The sequence below is a fragment of the Artibeus jamaicensis genome, unplaced genomic scaffold, assembly GCF_021234435.1.
Source record: "Artibeus jamaicensis isolate MK-2021 breed Jamaican fruit bat unplaced genomic scaffold, CSHL_Jam_final scaffold_847, whole genome shotgun sequence".
NCBI classification, from domain to species: domain Eukaryota; kingdom Metazoa; phylum Chordata; class Mammalia; order Chiroptera; family Phyllostomidae; genus Artibeus; species Artibeus jamaicensis.
This window is the reverse complement of record NW_026522057.1, coordinates 198,035-215,192: the sequence shown is the minus strand read 5'-3', so window position 1 is coordinate 215,192 and position 17,158 is coordinate 198,035. Positions and strand designations below refer to the sequence as shown.

Genomic DNA, 17,158 nt, shown 5'->3' with positions numbered 1-17,158 from the left:
CCCTTCACTCGAGGAGAAACCTGGGCTCCAGCAGGCTCAGTGACTTCATCAGTCACCTAATTGAATGAGTACCCACAGCAACTCAGTCCAGGCTGCACAAATTGAGTCGGGCTATAGCCTGCCGCACTAAAAGTGAAAGATATTTTCCATTACAGCAAGTGCTCCCACAGAAGGATCATGAGCCACACACGGAGCCTTGCTCTCCAAATAGGTGCTGATGGCCCGGTCGTCCCCCAGCCTGGAACTGAGAGCCATGTGTAATAATAGGCCTGCCTCTGTGAGCACACCAGCCATCGAGCAGCTCTGGTTCATTTCCCAGAGGTTAAGCTGCAGTGTGTCCAATATTTAAAAGTATGGAACTTGTTTCCGGGCTGACCCATTCTTGCCCAATTCATCTTCCCAGTGTGAAGTTATTTAGAAAACAGCCAAGTTCAGCTGGAAATCGTTTTTCATCCCCTCCAACTTCTAGGCACATGGGCAGCTGGCCAGCTAGATGTTAACAAGCACTTCAGAACTCCTCAGACACTACCCGCCTCTGTTCCCTTTGGTGCATTCTTGTAAAAAAAATAAATAAAAAATAAAACCGCCTTTACCCCCCCTCTAAGGTATGGATCTTGTAAAAAGCATGACCCAGTTTTGCAATCTATGGAGGCAGCTTGGGGAGCAGTTGTAAATCTTTGTCAGGCAGGTGTTACCTACACACATCCCAGCTTTCAGAAACAGAACCACTGCTATTCATCATGCTGTGGAAAGTACGGACACCCCCTTCTAGGAATTTTCACCCCATGCACCAGTCAGGCCCCCAACTTGGGCACTGTCAGTCTGCAGCTCTCTCTCCAGCCACTGGAGGAAATGAGGTAGATCAATGAACCTGAACCTCCCGCACCCAGGCCACGCCAGTCTGCACAGCGCTGCTGGCGCAAGGCGGGGTGCGTGGACAGGATGCCTACAAGTGGTCCTGAGCACTCACAGCCAGGGTGGCTGGCCTGTATCCACAAAAGGGAAGGGAGCAGAGCTAAGTCACAAATTATCTGCTCTGTCCTCCACCAGGCAGGATGCTTTGAGAGAATTAATATTAGGAATAAAAATGCTTTCTGCCTGGTGGGGGATAAGGCTGCAGTAAATAGCATTATTGTAGAATTATGTACCATGTGCCAGGCACTCTGTTCCACCTATGTTAGGCATATACAATTCACACGTAGGACACACACAATTACATAAGCCAGTAAGTACCGATGAAAGGCTTAGTAGTGCCCAGCACATAACAAGTGCTCTCTCAGTGTTGACTGCTGCTGGTGATACAACTCTTCCTTCATTCTCACCATGACGCTGTAGGGCGAGCATTGTCACTGAGGGAGCACATAGCTGGTAAAGAGGTAAAGCTAGACTTCTTTTTTTTTCCCATGGCATTGGATTTTGGCAAATTTAAAAAACATATTTGGCAAATTTAAAAAATGTTTTCAGCAAATTTAAAAAATGTAATAAACATATTTATGGAATGCAAAAATACCCAATCTGCAAAAATATTTAATTTACTATAAAGTTCTTTTTTTTTTTTTAAATAAAAAGGATTTATTTATTTGTTTTTAGAGAGAGGAGAAGGAAGGGAGAAAGAGAGGGAGAGAAACACTGATCAGCCACCTCTTACATAGCCCCAACCAGGCACCCAGCCTGCAACCCAGGCATGTGCCCTGACCAGGAATCAAACTGGCAACCCTTTGGTTTGTGGGATGATGCCCAACCCACTGAGCCATACCAGTCAGGACACTACCAAAGTTCTTAACTATGTAATCACTCTTAAATAAAGACTATAAACCAAAGTGTAATTGAAACAATAGCAACCCTGCCCTTTACCACTGTGAAGTTCAATAGATACTTTGAACTTACCATGTTAATAAAAAACTGCATTTTCCATTTATTGTCAACAAGATATAAAACTACATGTACACTATCATGCCAATATAGGTGATGTATTTTTAAAAGAGTTTATATATTTTTAGAGAGAGGGGAAGGGAAGGAGAAAGAGAGGGAGAGAAACATTGATTGATTGCCTCTCGTATGAGTCCTGACTGGGGACCAAACCCACAACCCAGGCATGTGCCCAGCCTGGGCATTCAACCAGTGGCTGGCCTTTTGTTTTGCAGAATGACGCCCAATAGAGCCACACTAGTGAGGGCTATACGTGATGTATTTTAAGACTAGAAAGGATAACGCCCACATGCTTACACTAGAATGGTTGTATGATGCATGTTTTGCATCTTCATTAGGAAAAGAAAATCATTCAGATCCACACACCCACATATACCTTGTTCAAAGATGAAAAGTATTTTCTTCCCCAACCTTTCTTCTGTAATTCTTATCAATTCTTAATAGCTCCACATCTATCCACCACCCACATCAGAAGTCTGGGAGCCACCCTGGTTTCCCAGCTCACCTTTGGTGTGTAGGAAGTCAAGGGCAGCAGCAACATCCTGTACCACTCGGCTGGCTTCTCGTTCATTGAAGTGTTTCCGCTTCTGAATGTGGGCCAGGATGGAGCCTGAGGAGCAGAGGGGACACAGGAGCATGTTTCTTCAGGCTCTACTAAGTATAACTTCTCAGAGGCCAAGTTTCCACAAGTTTGGGGTGGGAACATAGGCTTATTCATTACTGAACGTCCAGCACCAAGTGTGGTTCCTGGCACAGAGGAGGTACCAGCACAAAACTGTACTGAGCAGAACTGAACTGCTATCTTCTGTACCTGTCTATGATGAGTACAGAACAACTATTTAAATAACCAAAAGATATAAATGCCACTTGGCTTCTGGAATCAAAAAGCACTAAAAGTGAATTGATCTGGGGTTGGGGAGCCTCTGTATAGAAACTTTTCCTCCCTTGCATCTGATCTCAGATCCAAACAAGAGCACAGTCTACAAACAGAAATGCCACATCTTCACTGGATAGTAAAGGTCTAGAACAAGAGAAAAAACTGCTCCTCCTTGAACTTTATTATTATTATTATTATTATTATTATTATTATTATTATTATTTTGTTGGCAACTTCTTTGAGAAGTCTCTGGGATTCATGATAGATGATCATCAGAAGTCCAACATATACTCAACAGTAAGTATCTCCTTGCAATTTCCCAAAAAACCAAGTAAATTTTATTGGCTAACATTCACTGAGTAGTTACTGTGTGCCAAGCACTGTGTAATACTTTTTAAATAGATTATCTAGGCTAGCTTCACAGCAATTTTACAAAATGTACAAATACATTTTATAGATGGGAAACCCGGAACCTAGAATGATTAAGCAACTTGCTCAAGATCGTACACCAGTAAGAGGTGGAATTGGGATTCAAGCCCAGTAAGGCTGGACTCAGAACCTGCGCAGACCTTCCCACAGGAGGATCTGTGGCCTGGACGCTGGGGGATGGGTTGCCCTGAGCCAACCACACTCTCTTCACCTACTGGGTCTGACCTTAGCAGAGCTGTACTCTGACTGATATGCTTTCAGCTGCATCTAGCATCTCAAACATGTAACTCACAGCTTCAGCGTTGCTGGGTGGGGCAGGGCAGGCAACGGCATGAACATATGGCTTGGCTCTATGTGATCTATGCTCACTACTGGAAGCCTGTATTTCTGGACTGAAGGTGTCATCCCTGTGACCTACAAATGGTACATGTTTACTCTGTTATCTCTGGCTTTTGGCATGCACAGGAGATGAAAGATCTTTCACTTGCCAGGTTAAACAAGCAAGGGATCCCAACACGCTAGGAAACATTTCGAGACCAGCTCCCAGTTAGGGCTCAGGTTTGCTTTACAGTAGTGAGTCTCTTGTTTCCAAATTTGTTAAAAAGGAAGGTGGAATGCAACATTCTATGTACTTCTCAGCTAGCCCCCACCACACCCAATTGTTTAAATAATATTAACCACTAACAATTATTGAACCCTTTGTGTCTACCAGGTACTGTGCTAAACATTTCACATGAATTCCATCATTTATCCTAACAGCATCCCAAGGAGGCGGGTACTCTCATTATTCCTATTTTATATATGAGAGAATATGTTTGGAAAAGATAAGTGACTTGCTCAAGGTCACACAGCTAGCAAGTGATGGTGCTAGACTTAAACTTGGCCTTGCTGGTTTCTAAAGCACTGTCTCTTAACCACAAGCCTCTCCACGTAGCCCTCTACTCAGCTCCAGACACCCTCCCTAATGTTTACCATGCAAATGTGTCCTGGGGCTTGGTGAGTGACGGGGAGGACAAGGGCTTCTCTATCTCCTCTCTTTGTCAGAAAAGCAAGTTCAACATACATCCCAGCAATTATGTGCGTGGGTGATGGCAGTAGTGGTGACAGTCAGAAATGGCAACTTTCTCTGTGAAGGACGGCACATTCTCAGGCCTCTCTCTGTCCTGGGTCTGTGTTCTAAACAATAGGACCCTCCTCTCCCTTGGCGAGCCTTTCTGGACTTCACAATGTATGGAAGAGCTTCCACCCACAATTAATTCAGTTAAACAGAGAACATGTCAAAACCTGGATTGATAAATTGGTGACTGCATGTATATATACATGAGCCCTATTACAATGAGAAGGCATTCACAGAATGCCCACACAGGTGACATTCTAAGCTCTGCAAAATGCTAATTATCATCCTTCCCTCCGGCCTCCCTTCTCCCAAATCAAGGGCAGTTTTAAGTCCTTCATCCTTTTTATTAGCTTGACTCGTTTTAGACGTCTCTGGGATTCATGATGAATGATCACTACCCTGCATCTTAATCAGAAGTCCAAACACATACTCAACAGTTAAGTACCTCCTTGTAATTTCTCAAAGACCAAGTAAAACCTTGTGTCATCTTCAAAGAACTCAATCAGCTCCAAAATGTTCCTTAAATAGGGAAAAACAGGAAGAAAAGCAAAAAAAAAAAAAAAAAAAAGGAGAAATGGTATTATATATTAAAACCCATTTACAAATATACAGTAAAAAATATACAACAGCCTGGAACAGGGCAGAAATCAACTTGAAATCAGAATGCTTATTAAAGACCCACGTTTGAGAAGTAGCCAATGGTGTTAGCAAGATTCAGGTCACCTTATCTTTCCATAATGTTTAGTCTCTGGTGTTTTCGCCAAGTCTGTGCTGTCAAACCCCAACCCTAAAACCCACTAGGTAGAGTTATAAAAAAGTCCCGGTCACATTAAACTGAATAAAATCTGCAGCCGACTGGAAGCAATTGCGGCTAATAACGCTGAATAGTAGGTGTGTGTCCTGGAGGCAAGCAGCAAATAATTACTTGCCCTCCCTCTTGCCCATAAATCACGGGGCAGTATTTACATTGCCTGGAGAAAATGGAAACATCTGTCAAATAGACTTGGGGCCTAACGTGGGCACCGCTAGACCCTAACTGCTAAGCGCTGCTTAATGAAACGGCCGTGTTCCCGGCCACCATAGCACTTGTGGCCTTCCCCGGTGAGCACTCTCTGTCTGCCTGAGCATTACCGTGCTCTGCCAACAAGGTCGTCTTGTAACTCAGTAGGGAAGCCACCAGCCTGGATATTGGAGGTGTTGGGGGCTTTTTTTCTTTTAAAGAACGAAATAAACCAAGTAGAGTCTCTAATGCTGAACTCAGAAGCTGCAGGCTGAAAATAAAAATCTGTTCCTCATAAAAAAATGCTGACCACTTTGGGAGACACTAGGCTTTTACTAGTGTGAAGGCGTCCAAATAAGATGGCCAAAATGGCCTAATTTGAAAGAATATTGTAGAGGCAGTGCCTGGAGTTAAATCAACAGCAGCCCCCATCCTCCAAGCTTAATGACAAAGCCATCAATACCGGGCCACTGGCTCCCTGCTGACCCTGCCAGGGAAGGAAAGAGAGGGGGAAGCGGAGTCTTGGAGGTGACCCTGATTTAAGGCCACAGTGGGAGAGCCACTCATTTGGAGCTGGTGGTGAGCAGACTAAGACGGAGCTAGAGAGCACCTTGGCCCAGTTATCAACCACAGAGGGTAAGGCCAGGTCCCAGGAACCCTGCACATATGTGAGTATCCCAAAAACAGAAAACGGCAGCATGTATTCCTGATAGTTCTCGTCGCCCTGATCTATATATAGTCAAAGCGGGTTCCTAAATGTTTCCAACAGGAAACACTCAGCCTAGTTTCAACAGGCACTTGAAAGACATAAAACCCCATTTGTGCACCAGGTACTCATTCAGGTTTCTCACTCTTCTAATTTACCTGAATTGCTGATATTTATAGTGTATCAGCTTAAACAGGAGATGGCTGCTGTTATTTCTCCTCTCTTTTTTTAAAGCATTGAAAGATGGAAAGTTACAAGCAGTTGTGGAGGAAGGAGTGAGAGTTGGGGGCAAGAGATGGTAATAACCTCCTTTTCTGCAGCCACGTGTCCCCCCAGAGAAGGAGCAAGTAACCCTATACTCACTTATTTCCTTGGCACTGATAGAGTGTCTCCACCTCTCGAAATACCCTACTCCGACTATGCCCAGCTTGTTTTTCGATGATCTGTGGGAAGAATAACATCTGTCAAATACACCCACCTGACCTCAAAACACCCCTCCACAGGAGCCCTATGGCAGAACAGAATACCAAATTTGGCCCAGATCAGTTTTAAGCACACATCTGGAGTAGGGCTTGGTGACACAGGCATTGTGGCTCTGTCAGCAAAGCAGCAGTCTGGCCAGAGAGCTTCCCAGCCTGGCTGGGCCTATTTGACTCTGGCCAAGCACAACACCGTGGATGCCTCTGAGCGCGGTTCCAAGCTGCCTAGGGGAGACTGAGGCAGCAGCAAAACAGAGAGCTCTCTCTACCCAGCTCTTACTCCAAGGGCCCCTCTTTCTGCTCTTCGGGTAAGAATTTACAAACTCTACTGAGGGATCTCCTAGTGCTGGAGAAAGAGCAAGGGGCATGAAGGGCACTGTGGACAGGAACTAGCTCCGGGGCCCAGCGCAGATGCCACCTCTGCAGTTCTGAGAATTTACTCTTTGGCAGGCACTGCGTTAGGTCATTCAAGTACATAATCTCTTAACCCTCACAACACAACCCCCAAAGATAGGAAGAGGTAAAGCATTGTGCCCACAGCTCTGATCGGTGCCAGGGCAGGAATTCATGCCCAGAGCTGCCACAGAAGCCCTTGCTATCCTGCACCTGTGTTTATTTTATACAGCTTCTCTCAGAGAACCTACAGGCCTGTCTCTCCTGGGACACAGTGGGTTTCTCCTATGATACTGTGTGCTGCTGCCCCTATTTGGAGATGCTTGGCAAGTACTGACTAAAGGAATGGGTGAGCCAGCAGATGAGCAGGTGGTTTACACAGGGGCTGGCTGACTCTGAACGTCTCTACGGACCCATCCAGAGCTCCAACTGTGTTAAGTAGAGTCTGTGGGCAAGTGTTCTGCAGAGCTGGCTCTGCATTACAGCCCCATGGGATGAGTGGGCAGCAGATGATGACATCCTGTTCCTTCGTCCCATGCATGCTGGGTAGAGTACCTCAAACTTCTCCAGTATGTTGCAGCACAAACATTCATGACTAATGTAATTTTCTAAATAAGTCTATGTCTGTTAGTATACCTCTGGACCCACTTTCTGCACAAAGAGGTGCACTGCTGGGGCACAGAAGCTATGCAATTTGTCCATTCACCAAACATTCCAGGTCAAAGTCAGGAAGCACTGCCTAGCAGGCAAGCTATCCAGCAATGGCATCATTTTCTCTGAGGAGGTAATGGGGGAGTGGAACATGGTCCAAATATTTGAGGAGTTACAGAGGAAATTCAGGACTAGGTTATCTTGAAATTCCATTCCCACCCTGAGACTCTAGCATTTATCAGCTGGATGCTGGCAGGGAAAGCCCAAATAAGACTGAGTATTGTGGAGCCATGCGGGGAGAAGCAGCCCATCTCAAGGGAACTTTCAAAGAGCAGGAGAAACATAAGACACGGCAGAACTGCTGAAATCCAAGAATTGCCAAGCCTGGGTCCATCTTTGCCCACAGACACCAGGGGACATGGAGGAAGGGCCTGGTTTTCCTCTTGTGATCCAACTCTGAAGAAACAGGTCTATCATCCATAAATGTAGTCGGACCTTTGAAAGTCAATGGACATTTGTAGTTTTCACCACATTTAGGGCATACTTAAAAAAAATTACTTGTAATTTATACTGATTGGTTTCCAAAAAGGAATGAGGTAGTGCTTTTGTTACCATATACCGCAATACTCCAGGCAACAAGGAACATGGCTTAGCAGAAGTGTTCTACTTTATAAAGCCACAGCTGGGACTATGGCTGATTGGTTAAAAAAAAAACAAAACACACCACCTCTTTCAGGGGTCAGTTTGGCTGAGTTTGCCCAGGCAGTGATTGGACCCAGTGGCTCAGGTGGATGATTTGAAATAAGTTTGAATTGCCCCCTTGGGTGTAATAAGACCTTGTTGCTAGATCAGTGTTTCTCAAACTTTGGTGGATAAGAGAATCACTTGTAAACTTGGTGAAAATAGAAAGGCCCTGGGGTAGGGACCACACATGGGGAACCACTGCTCTAGATCCACCCCTTCTTCCACGGGCTTCGGTACATGGAAGCACGGAGGGGAGAAGTGAGCCACTCCAAGGTCACATGGCTAGAAGCCACCTCTCCTGCCCTGCAGCTGAGTGCTCCGCCCTCATTATCCTGATACGTCACTTCACAGCATTTTTTAATGTGCAAAATCTTCCTACTAATACCAGTTTATTTTTATTTTCATCTTTATAACCAATCCATGAGACAGGAAGGGCAGGCATTATTATCTTCAGTTTAGAGATCTGGCAACTGAGGTTCAAGGAGGTTCAGTGACTTCCCCAAAATCAAATAGCAGTTCATGAAAACAGAAATTCATGTAGATCATCTAATTCCAAATCTGTCTGTCTACTCCCCGAAGCTAACTTCATCTGCCAGTTTAATAAGAAGCAGCTTACTCTGAGCTAGGTACTGCTCTAAAGCACTTCACACATATTTACTTATTTAATCCTCGCAGCAATATTACGTAGGTTCTGTGATTACGTCTGTTTTACAGATGAGGAAACTGATGGACAAAAGGTTAAGTAACCTTCCTAATGTTACACAGCAAGCAGAGAAATCAACATCTGAATCCAGCAGATACTACTTTGGAACCTGGATTCTTACTGAGCCACCGTGTTGGGGAATACGACATTTATTTGGTCTAGGAAGGACTGTTTGTAAAGTAAAGCCTGGCACCCAGATGAGATACTCACTTTGACAGCATACTCTTTGCCATTCTGCAGGTTCACAGCACCTTGAACTTTGGCATAGGCTCCTTCTCCAAGCAATTCAGAGGTCAGCCTGTACGTATCTGGAGATGAAATAGGTGAGGGGATTAACAAGATGAGTTACCCTCTGCAAGTTAGGACGGGAAGAAGAGCTTCTGCCGCTCGGCTTCCTTGGCCTGACAACGAGGCACACAATGGCTTCACAGCACGGTGACGAGGACGACCATGAGCTCTCCCACTGCCTCAGAACTCAGTTTCTCAACAACTAGGCCACACTGAAGGCATCTTGTTCCCCGTTTTAGAAGTGAGGTCAGTGAACGGGTTTCGATTTGGCACACCTACTTCCTGAGCACCTACTATGTGTCAGATAGCACATTAGACTCATAATAGGAATAGAGGAAAGAATAAAATATAGTCCCTGCCCTTTGATGGGGAAGGCATATGTATACACAAGTGACCCCAAAGTAAACCAGACGGTGGGAAATACCATCACAGAGAGACAAGACAGTAAAAAGGGGCCAGAGAAGGGAAAGGTTATATGCATCTATCCAGGGAATCTGGGGGATCCCTATAGGAGGGGTGCAATTTGAAGGGACACCATGCATCCATTTACTCATTTGCTGAGTGCCTATGTGCCCAGATCTGTGCTAGGCACTGGTGACACAAAGAGGAATACAGTACTGTTTTATTTTATACCGCACACAAAGAAACTCATTGGTTGTTTTTGAGAAGTTTCCAGGAGCCACCCACAGGAAACAGGAGACAGACAGAACTGTAGACGGATGCCTCGAGGTTTTTAGGGTGCTGAGTCAGAGTGGTCCTAACGGAGTGATAGGCCTGGGTTGAAACAACTGTCAGGTGACCTGTGCAAGCTCACGAATAGCACAAGCTCACCGAGCCCCGTGAAAGGCAGCCGCAGCTTCCCCACGGCCTCTGCTGAGCTGACCTCCTTCTCCCGTGGCCTCCATTCCTCAGCTTTCCCCCCTGAGGCAGCCTAGCACTTACACCCACAGACTGAGCAGAATATTTTTTAATCATGAAATTAGATTTTATCACTCTGAGTCATGAGAAGCCCTATAATTGCACAAGCTACCCCTGAATAACAGGAAATACTCTTATCATTGCTCTTCATTGAAAGAGTAAGACCTGTTGATTTGGAAGCTGTTTTAAAAACCTCGGGACTTTTGTCCATGCCTGCTCTCCTTATCCCCTCCACCCCATCCATATACACATATCTACTGTGTGAGTTAAAGACAAACAGACAAAACCCCACACTAAGTACGTTCTTGGTTTCATCATGGTTTGGTCTTGGCAGCTGTTTAAGAATACACACTGTTGCCCTGGCTGGTGTAGCTCAGTGGATTGAGCACGGGCCTGTGAACCAGACAATCGTGGTTCGATTCCCAGTCAGGGCACATTCCTGGGTTGCAGGCCAGTTCCCTGCAGGCCAATTCCCAGCAGGGGACGCATGAAGGGCAACCATACATTGATGTTTCTCTCGCTCTCTCCTTCTCTTCCCCTCTAAAGATAAAAAAAAAAAAAAAGAATACACACTGTTGCACCCCTGTGTTCTCTGCAGTGTTATTCATAATGGCCAAGTTATGGAAGCAGCCCAAGTACCCATCAGTAGATGAGTGGATAAAAAAGTTTGGTACATCTACACAACGGAATACTACTCAGCTGTGAAAAAGAAGGAAACCCTACACTTTGCAACAGCATGGATGGACCTGGAGAGTATTATGCTAAGTGAAATCAGCCAGTCAGAGAAAGTCAAATATTGTATGATTTCACTAATATGTGCAATCTTATGAACAAAATGAAAAACAAAATAGAAATAGACTCATAGACACAGAAAACAGAATGATAGCTGTCACAGGGGAGAGGGTTAGGAGGCTGGGCTAAAAAGGTGAAGCGATTAAGCAAAAAAAACAAAACAAAACAACAACCCAAATCCTCACAGACACAGACAACTGTGGTGATTATCAGAGGGATTGTGGGGTGGGCGGAGGTAGAAGAGGGTAAAGGGGAACAAATGGTAACAGAAAGAGATTTCACCTTGGATGTGAACACACAATAGGGCATACAGATAATATACTACAGAATCGTACAGTTGAAACCTATACAATTTTATTAACCAATGTTAGCTGAATAAATTCAATAAAATTTTTTCAAAAAGAAACAAAAGAATACATATTTTTGTTTGTAAGTATTTAAAAAAACATGCTTTACTTGCGATGGGCACTTTAGCATTAGCCTTTGACACACATCAGAATGGACTGTTGGTTGGAAGTACAATATTCCTGGCGCGTATAAAGGGCTTGTGACTAGAACTGCTCTACAAGACAGTTAATTCATTAGTGTATCTGCAATGTTGGAAAGAGGGACCATGAGAGGAAGCTTTCAAGTTTCACAAAACAAACACAATGGATGGAGGGGCAGGTCGCTCCTAGGAGTGCTACTGATCCTTTCAGTACTTGGCAGAAGTGACCGATGACCCACTTCACCCCATCACATGCCTGGTGAGAACAGGACTGGCGCCACGCCTGGTGCCTCACACCATGCTCAAAATGTTTGATGACCAATGCTGTGTCCCCTGAACACAGTGTTCACTCTTAAAACAGTGTCGAACTCATACAGCACAAGTAGTTGCAATCTCTCGGAGTCAAGTTCTTTGTGTACAGAGGATTGCAGTTTCATTTGCTGCCCTGGCCCTCTCTTCCTCTCACATGCTTGTTCTACGTCTCAGCAACCCTTCCAGGAATAGCTGAAGGAAAGATCACATCTGAAAGGGCTGGAACACACCAGACCATCTTACTCTGTGTACAGCTCTGACCAGTTGGGGCTTTTCCCATCTCTGCTCTGTCACTCCTTTGTGCAGATGCTTGCATCCCTATCACGCACATAACCGTGAGCTGACTCTACGATGACACAGATCCCGTGATCTAGACCCAGAGGCTTCAGGTGGCTCCTCCCATGACTGGAGAGCCACAGCCTGATCTAAGAGAGTAGTGTCACCAACCTTCAAACTTTCGGGGCAAAAAGTCAGCAGCCCGGGCCTTCCGTTTCTTCTTCTTCCTCGTGTCACCTTCTGCAATAGGAAGGGGCTCACTGCTGCCCATCTCTGGGAGGAAAGAGGAGATGGAAGGGAGATATCACTGTGCTGATCAAGCTGTAAGTTTACCCAGAAGGAAAAAAAGGGGTGGGGGGAGACCCAGGAGCTTTACACTGATGGTTTTTAAACATCTGTGAGGACTATTGATTTGTTTTGACCCAGGGGGCAAAACAAAAGGCGAAAGCATCATAGGAGATCATTAACCACGGAAAGAAACTCAGACAGACAGGCTAGATTAAAAAAGGACAGCAGAAGCCTGCTTTCACCAAGTTCATTAGCACATGGATTAGATCTGCCACCAATCAAACTATAGTCCCCAAACAGAACAACGAATCCATAAGCAGAATCCCACTTGTAATATCCTTCAGCTTCAGTCGGAGAAAGACAGGAAGGAGGGTGAGGTTGGGCGAGGGTCCATGCAAATGAAATCATGGTTAGTAACATTCCTGTGAGGATGGGCACAGGGATTCAAAAGGTCTTCAGTGGAGATTGCCTCGGGGAAGGTACGATAGAGCAGGGGATGGGCTTGGGGGTTAGATTACTTCCTGTCTAAGGGCACAGACAGTGCCTTTGGAGCCACGGCATACTCTTCCCTCCTCTGTTCCTTATTTGAGAGGATGCAGGTAGGGTTTATTCAGAAGTCTGCGGCTGATAGGTCTACACCAGGCTTCTGGATGTGGTCATTCATCACAAAGGCATTATTTTCTCTCACGGGCAAGCCCCTGGTACCCCTTATTAAAGGGAAGATTTGGGAGGCAGATATTCGAACACTGAACAGGTTGGGCAGAAAAAAGTAGGGACAGAATAAGAATAAGCAGGAGATTGAGAAAGGGAAAGAGAAAAGGAGGAATAGCGAGCCAGTACCAATCACTGTATTGTGTCTAAGACACTCTAGTAGGGCCTTCCCCTGGTAAAGATAAATTACTTATAGAACATGTCATGCCCCTGATCCAGAGTGGAGCCTTAATACTCTTTGCCTGCAGTTAGAAATAATAAGATTTCTCTGAAGTTTCTGGGTCTAAATCCCCACCAGGGTGATTAAACCTTTACATCCTTCTAAAATAGAGGCACTGAAGTGCTGATGGGGCATGCAGTGTGAAAGACTTGTAGACCAACCTTCCATAAACACAGGCTCTGGGTTGTTGAATTTTTTTTTGAGAGATTTTGAAATGGAAGCTGGCTCTTTGCCCACTGAGGGAAAAGGCCCACTCTCTTCTCAGAGGACCCCAGCTGAACACGATCAGAGAAATGGCAAGTCTGCTCAGAAAGATTGATTAGAGTCGATGCACGGCTTCTCTGCTGTTCTCGGGAGCAAGCACACGACAGCCATTAAGAGAAAGCACACAGAATGACGGCCCCTTCCAACACCACAATCCAGAAAGCGTGGTTAGGCAGCCAAGTGTCTGACAGCTCAATTTGGGTGCATTCTTCCTTCCATTTTTAGGATCTAATGACAGCAGATTTTCAATTATACTTTACAGAACAGATAAAAACATGGATGAAAGGAATCCACAGAGAATCTTAAAATATTACTCTAGCCAACAGCTTCAAGCACAAGATATACCTTGTGCAACACTATGAATTCAAAAAATTAAAAGAAAATATCAGCACTCCAGTATCTACCCTCTTCAAGGCATATTAAAAGAAAAAAAGCTGCTCAGCATAGCGAGAAATGCTACAGTAATAAAACACAGGGTCACTCATTTTCAGGAGCTTGGGGGGCGGTGAGGGGCACCGACCATTTGGACAGCAGGCTGAGGAGGGACCATTGTCCCTTTGGCTCTGCCTCTGTGTGCAATTCAGTGTCAACCCTTGTCCCCATCTATTTTCTTGCCAGCACTGCAAGCCACGTGCAGAGTGGACAGATTTTATATTCACTTCTCTTTCTCCACCCCCTGCCCACACTCTGATGGAAGGTCTAAGGACAAGAAAAACAGCCAACAGGCAGCCAGTGCAGGAGCGGCAAGGGGGCTGGCGGCTTTATAATTCACAGGGGATGCTCAGAAATACTTACAACTCTAGCTAGAAAACCCTGTTAGCCGCAATTTATACTTGGTGTTTACCACAGTAGGGCTGACGGAGCCTCTTGTGGAAGCAGCATACCTCTGAGCACTGCTGCACACTCAGTATTAGATTTTATGGTTTCACACACAAAAAGATAGAGTACCTGGTCTATTCTGCATGGATTTTATTGGAAGAGGGTACGCCAGAAGGGACAAACGGTTAAGACTTTCCTTGGAAACACAACTTGTTGAAGGAGAGTTGTTTTTGAAACTAGGAAGAAAAAAAATGCAGGAAGACAGTAAAGTGAAAAAACATGCCTAACTTCCCTGTTTACACTGAGGGAGGGAGAAGGGAGAGATGTCATAATCTTACCAAAGGGTTGGTAGTTTCTTCCCCGGAGCCTGTCCACATGCTCTATTTTATCACAGACAGTCCACTTGCAGGGACTGTGGGGCATTAATTTATTATGCATGCAATCATTTGATAAGAGTCTTTAGAGGGCAAGGTTCCGTAGTCGAGCGGGTCTTTGGCTCACCTCCTTCCCTTGGCCTAAGAAGTCTTCTCGGCCATTGAAACCATCTCAAACGTCTCCTTCCCTCCAAGTTAAGATTTGTGCAAACACTGGTAGGCACCATGCAAATAGATGCTATCACTGCACAGAACTAGAGGTCAGTGCTCCATCCTCTGCTCCCAAACACCCTGCCAGAAACTGAATCAGCGCTCTGACTTTATGTGGCCTTGAGATCTCCCTAGTGTTCCTAAAGACCACAAGTGCCACCTGTTCTTCTGTGTACCTCCTATCAGTCACACATAAATCAGCCATCAGAAAACATGCACTGAAGTGAAAATGGTATAAAATGATGCACATACGAGGTGTCAGGTACAGTGCATGTCACCCAGGCCCTTTAAGTACTGAGTGCTATACATACTGAAAGAAATTTGGGCACATCTTTGCCCTGGAGACAACTGAGTAAAGCTTTTCAGTTTTATGAATTCCCTGATAAGTTTCCTCTCAGAAAGAACACTGTGACTCAAACAGTTTTTAACTTTCTAGGAAGAAGCCTGGTCCATGCTACAGGATTGGGCAATATGTCTATTACTTCAGAGAAGGAAGTGGGCACTTCTTTTCTGTTTTCAGACTGAATCCAGCTGGTGTGGAGGCTCCCAGCGCTTCCACTGCTTCCTCCCCTTGCCTTTGTCTTGGGCAGGGTTCCAGGTCCACCACTTGTGTGTTGGTGGAGGCAGAGCTGGAAAGGAAGCACACTGCTGATAGGGGAGGCACTTGGGCTTGGCGTCAGGGGACCAAACTGAGAGTCCTGGTGCAGACAGTATCAGACATAGCACCAAGACCAAATTATTTTGCTTCTTAGAGGTCTCAGTTTTTTCATCTACAGAGTGGTTTGAAAATAATACCCACCTTCTCCAGCAACCTTGTGAGGACTCAATGATATACTTACTATAAATGTGCTTAAAAAAAAAAACCCAAACAAACCAAAACATGTGTATGTACACACAACAGATAAGAAAAACTATATAGAAATACGCAGCTCTGGTCGGGTAGCTCAGTTGGTTAGAGCATCGTCCCAGTATGCCAAGGCTGTGGGTTTGATCCCTGGTCAGGGCATATGCAAGAATCGACCAATGAATGCACAAATAGGTGGAACAACACATCAATGTTTCTCTCTCTCAAAATCAATCAACCAATAAAAAATGTCTAGTTAAAAAAACACACAAACATATTAATACTACTCTAATTTGAAAGAGTGCCTACTATGTGCCAGGCTTTTATAGACATTATCGCTAATTCTTATAATGATCCTAAAAAGTAAATATTTCACCATATTTCAAGTGAGAAAACCAAGGCTCAGAAGCTGAATTATCTACCAAATGCCAAACTTCTCGTTAGTGGTTTCAAACTCCGTGCTGCCCTTCCAAGGCCAGGCCATTTCTAATCTGTAGTAGTTTTCCCTGCATGCTGGGGCGATTGTTATTTTCTCCCTTATATTTTTTCAGTATTCTCCAAATTGTACAATAAAATGTATTACTTCTTACACTATTATTGTCACAGTTTATTTTCCAATAAAATACATAATATTTTTTCTCCAGTGCACATTGGAATTTAGAATTTGATTATCATTTTTAAAGATCATATCTAGATTGAAATTTAATATTTGATGAAAAAAATGTCTCAGGGATATCGGTGCCTTGAAGATTTTTTTTTATAATCCTGAAAACAAAATATTCTATTCTAACTTTTGTCTTTTTGAATGCTATTTTTAAAAAGGAAAAACGTAAAAACAAAAAAATGCATTGAACATTCAAATCTGAGAGACATCAATTTAAGTCCTGGCTGTCTGCATGAGCTTCGGCAAGCTGCTTAGCTTCACTGAGTATCAGCGTCTTCATATACAAAATGAGGTCACAGCAAGGCCTGGGCTGCTTATATCATAAGGTTGTTGTATCAGAAAAGAACCTAGAAGTGAAAGCACTCCTGATTTATTCATTATGCACATACTATATTTACCGAACACCTAACTGTCCAGTACTAGACAGTGAGGATACAAGAGAAGATATTGTTTATGTCCTTATGGAACTTAAATCCACTGACATGTAAAACAATTTCAATACAGTGGGACAAACACTGTGCCAGGGGAGTACCAGGTGCTGTGGAGCAGGAGAGAGGCAGCTAACTCAGTCTGGTAACTACAGGAAGGGACAGCTAAGCTGGCACCTGAAGGATGAGTGGGAACTGGCCAGGGTGGAGGCTGGGAAGAGGCAGAGAAAGAGCA

At 44.5% G+C, this 17,158-nt stretch overlaps 1 protein-coding gene across 8 annotated transcripts in view; it reads right to left on the bottom strand.

Moving 5' to 3' along the window:
• Positions 1-17,158, bottom strand: part of LOC119045082 (MOB kinase activator 3C) — a 56,237-nt gene that overhangs the window by 14,293 nt on the left and 24,786 nt on the right. For 5 of the 8 annotated variants that reach the window (XM_053660323.1, XM_037139699.2, XM_053660324.1 and 2 more), the window contains 5 exons: positions 12,273-12,374; positions 9,239-9,336; positions 6,422-6,501; positions 4,798-4,871; positions 2,435-2,539 (listed from right to left, as the gene is read on the bottom strand). In XM_053660323.1, the coding sequence (XP_053516298.1) occupies positions 2,435-2,539; positions 4,798-4,871; positions 6,422-6,501; positions 9,239-9,336; positions 12,273-12,374 (459 nt within the window). Of the gene's footprint in view, positions 1-2,434; positions 2,540-4,797; positions 4,872-6,421; positions 6,502-9,238; positions 9,337-12,272; positions 12,375-14,741; positions 14,820-14,904; positions 15,004-17,158 lie in introns of those variants that run through there. The other 3 variants (XM_053660328.1, XM_053660325.1, XM_053660326.1) reach the window with 3 other exon arrangements.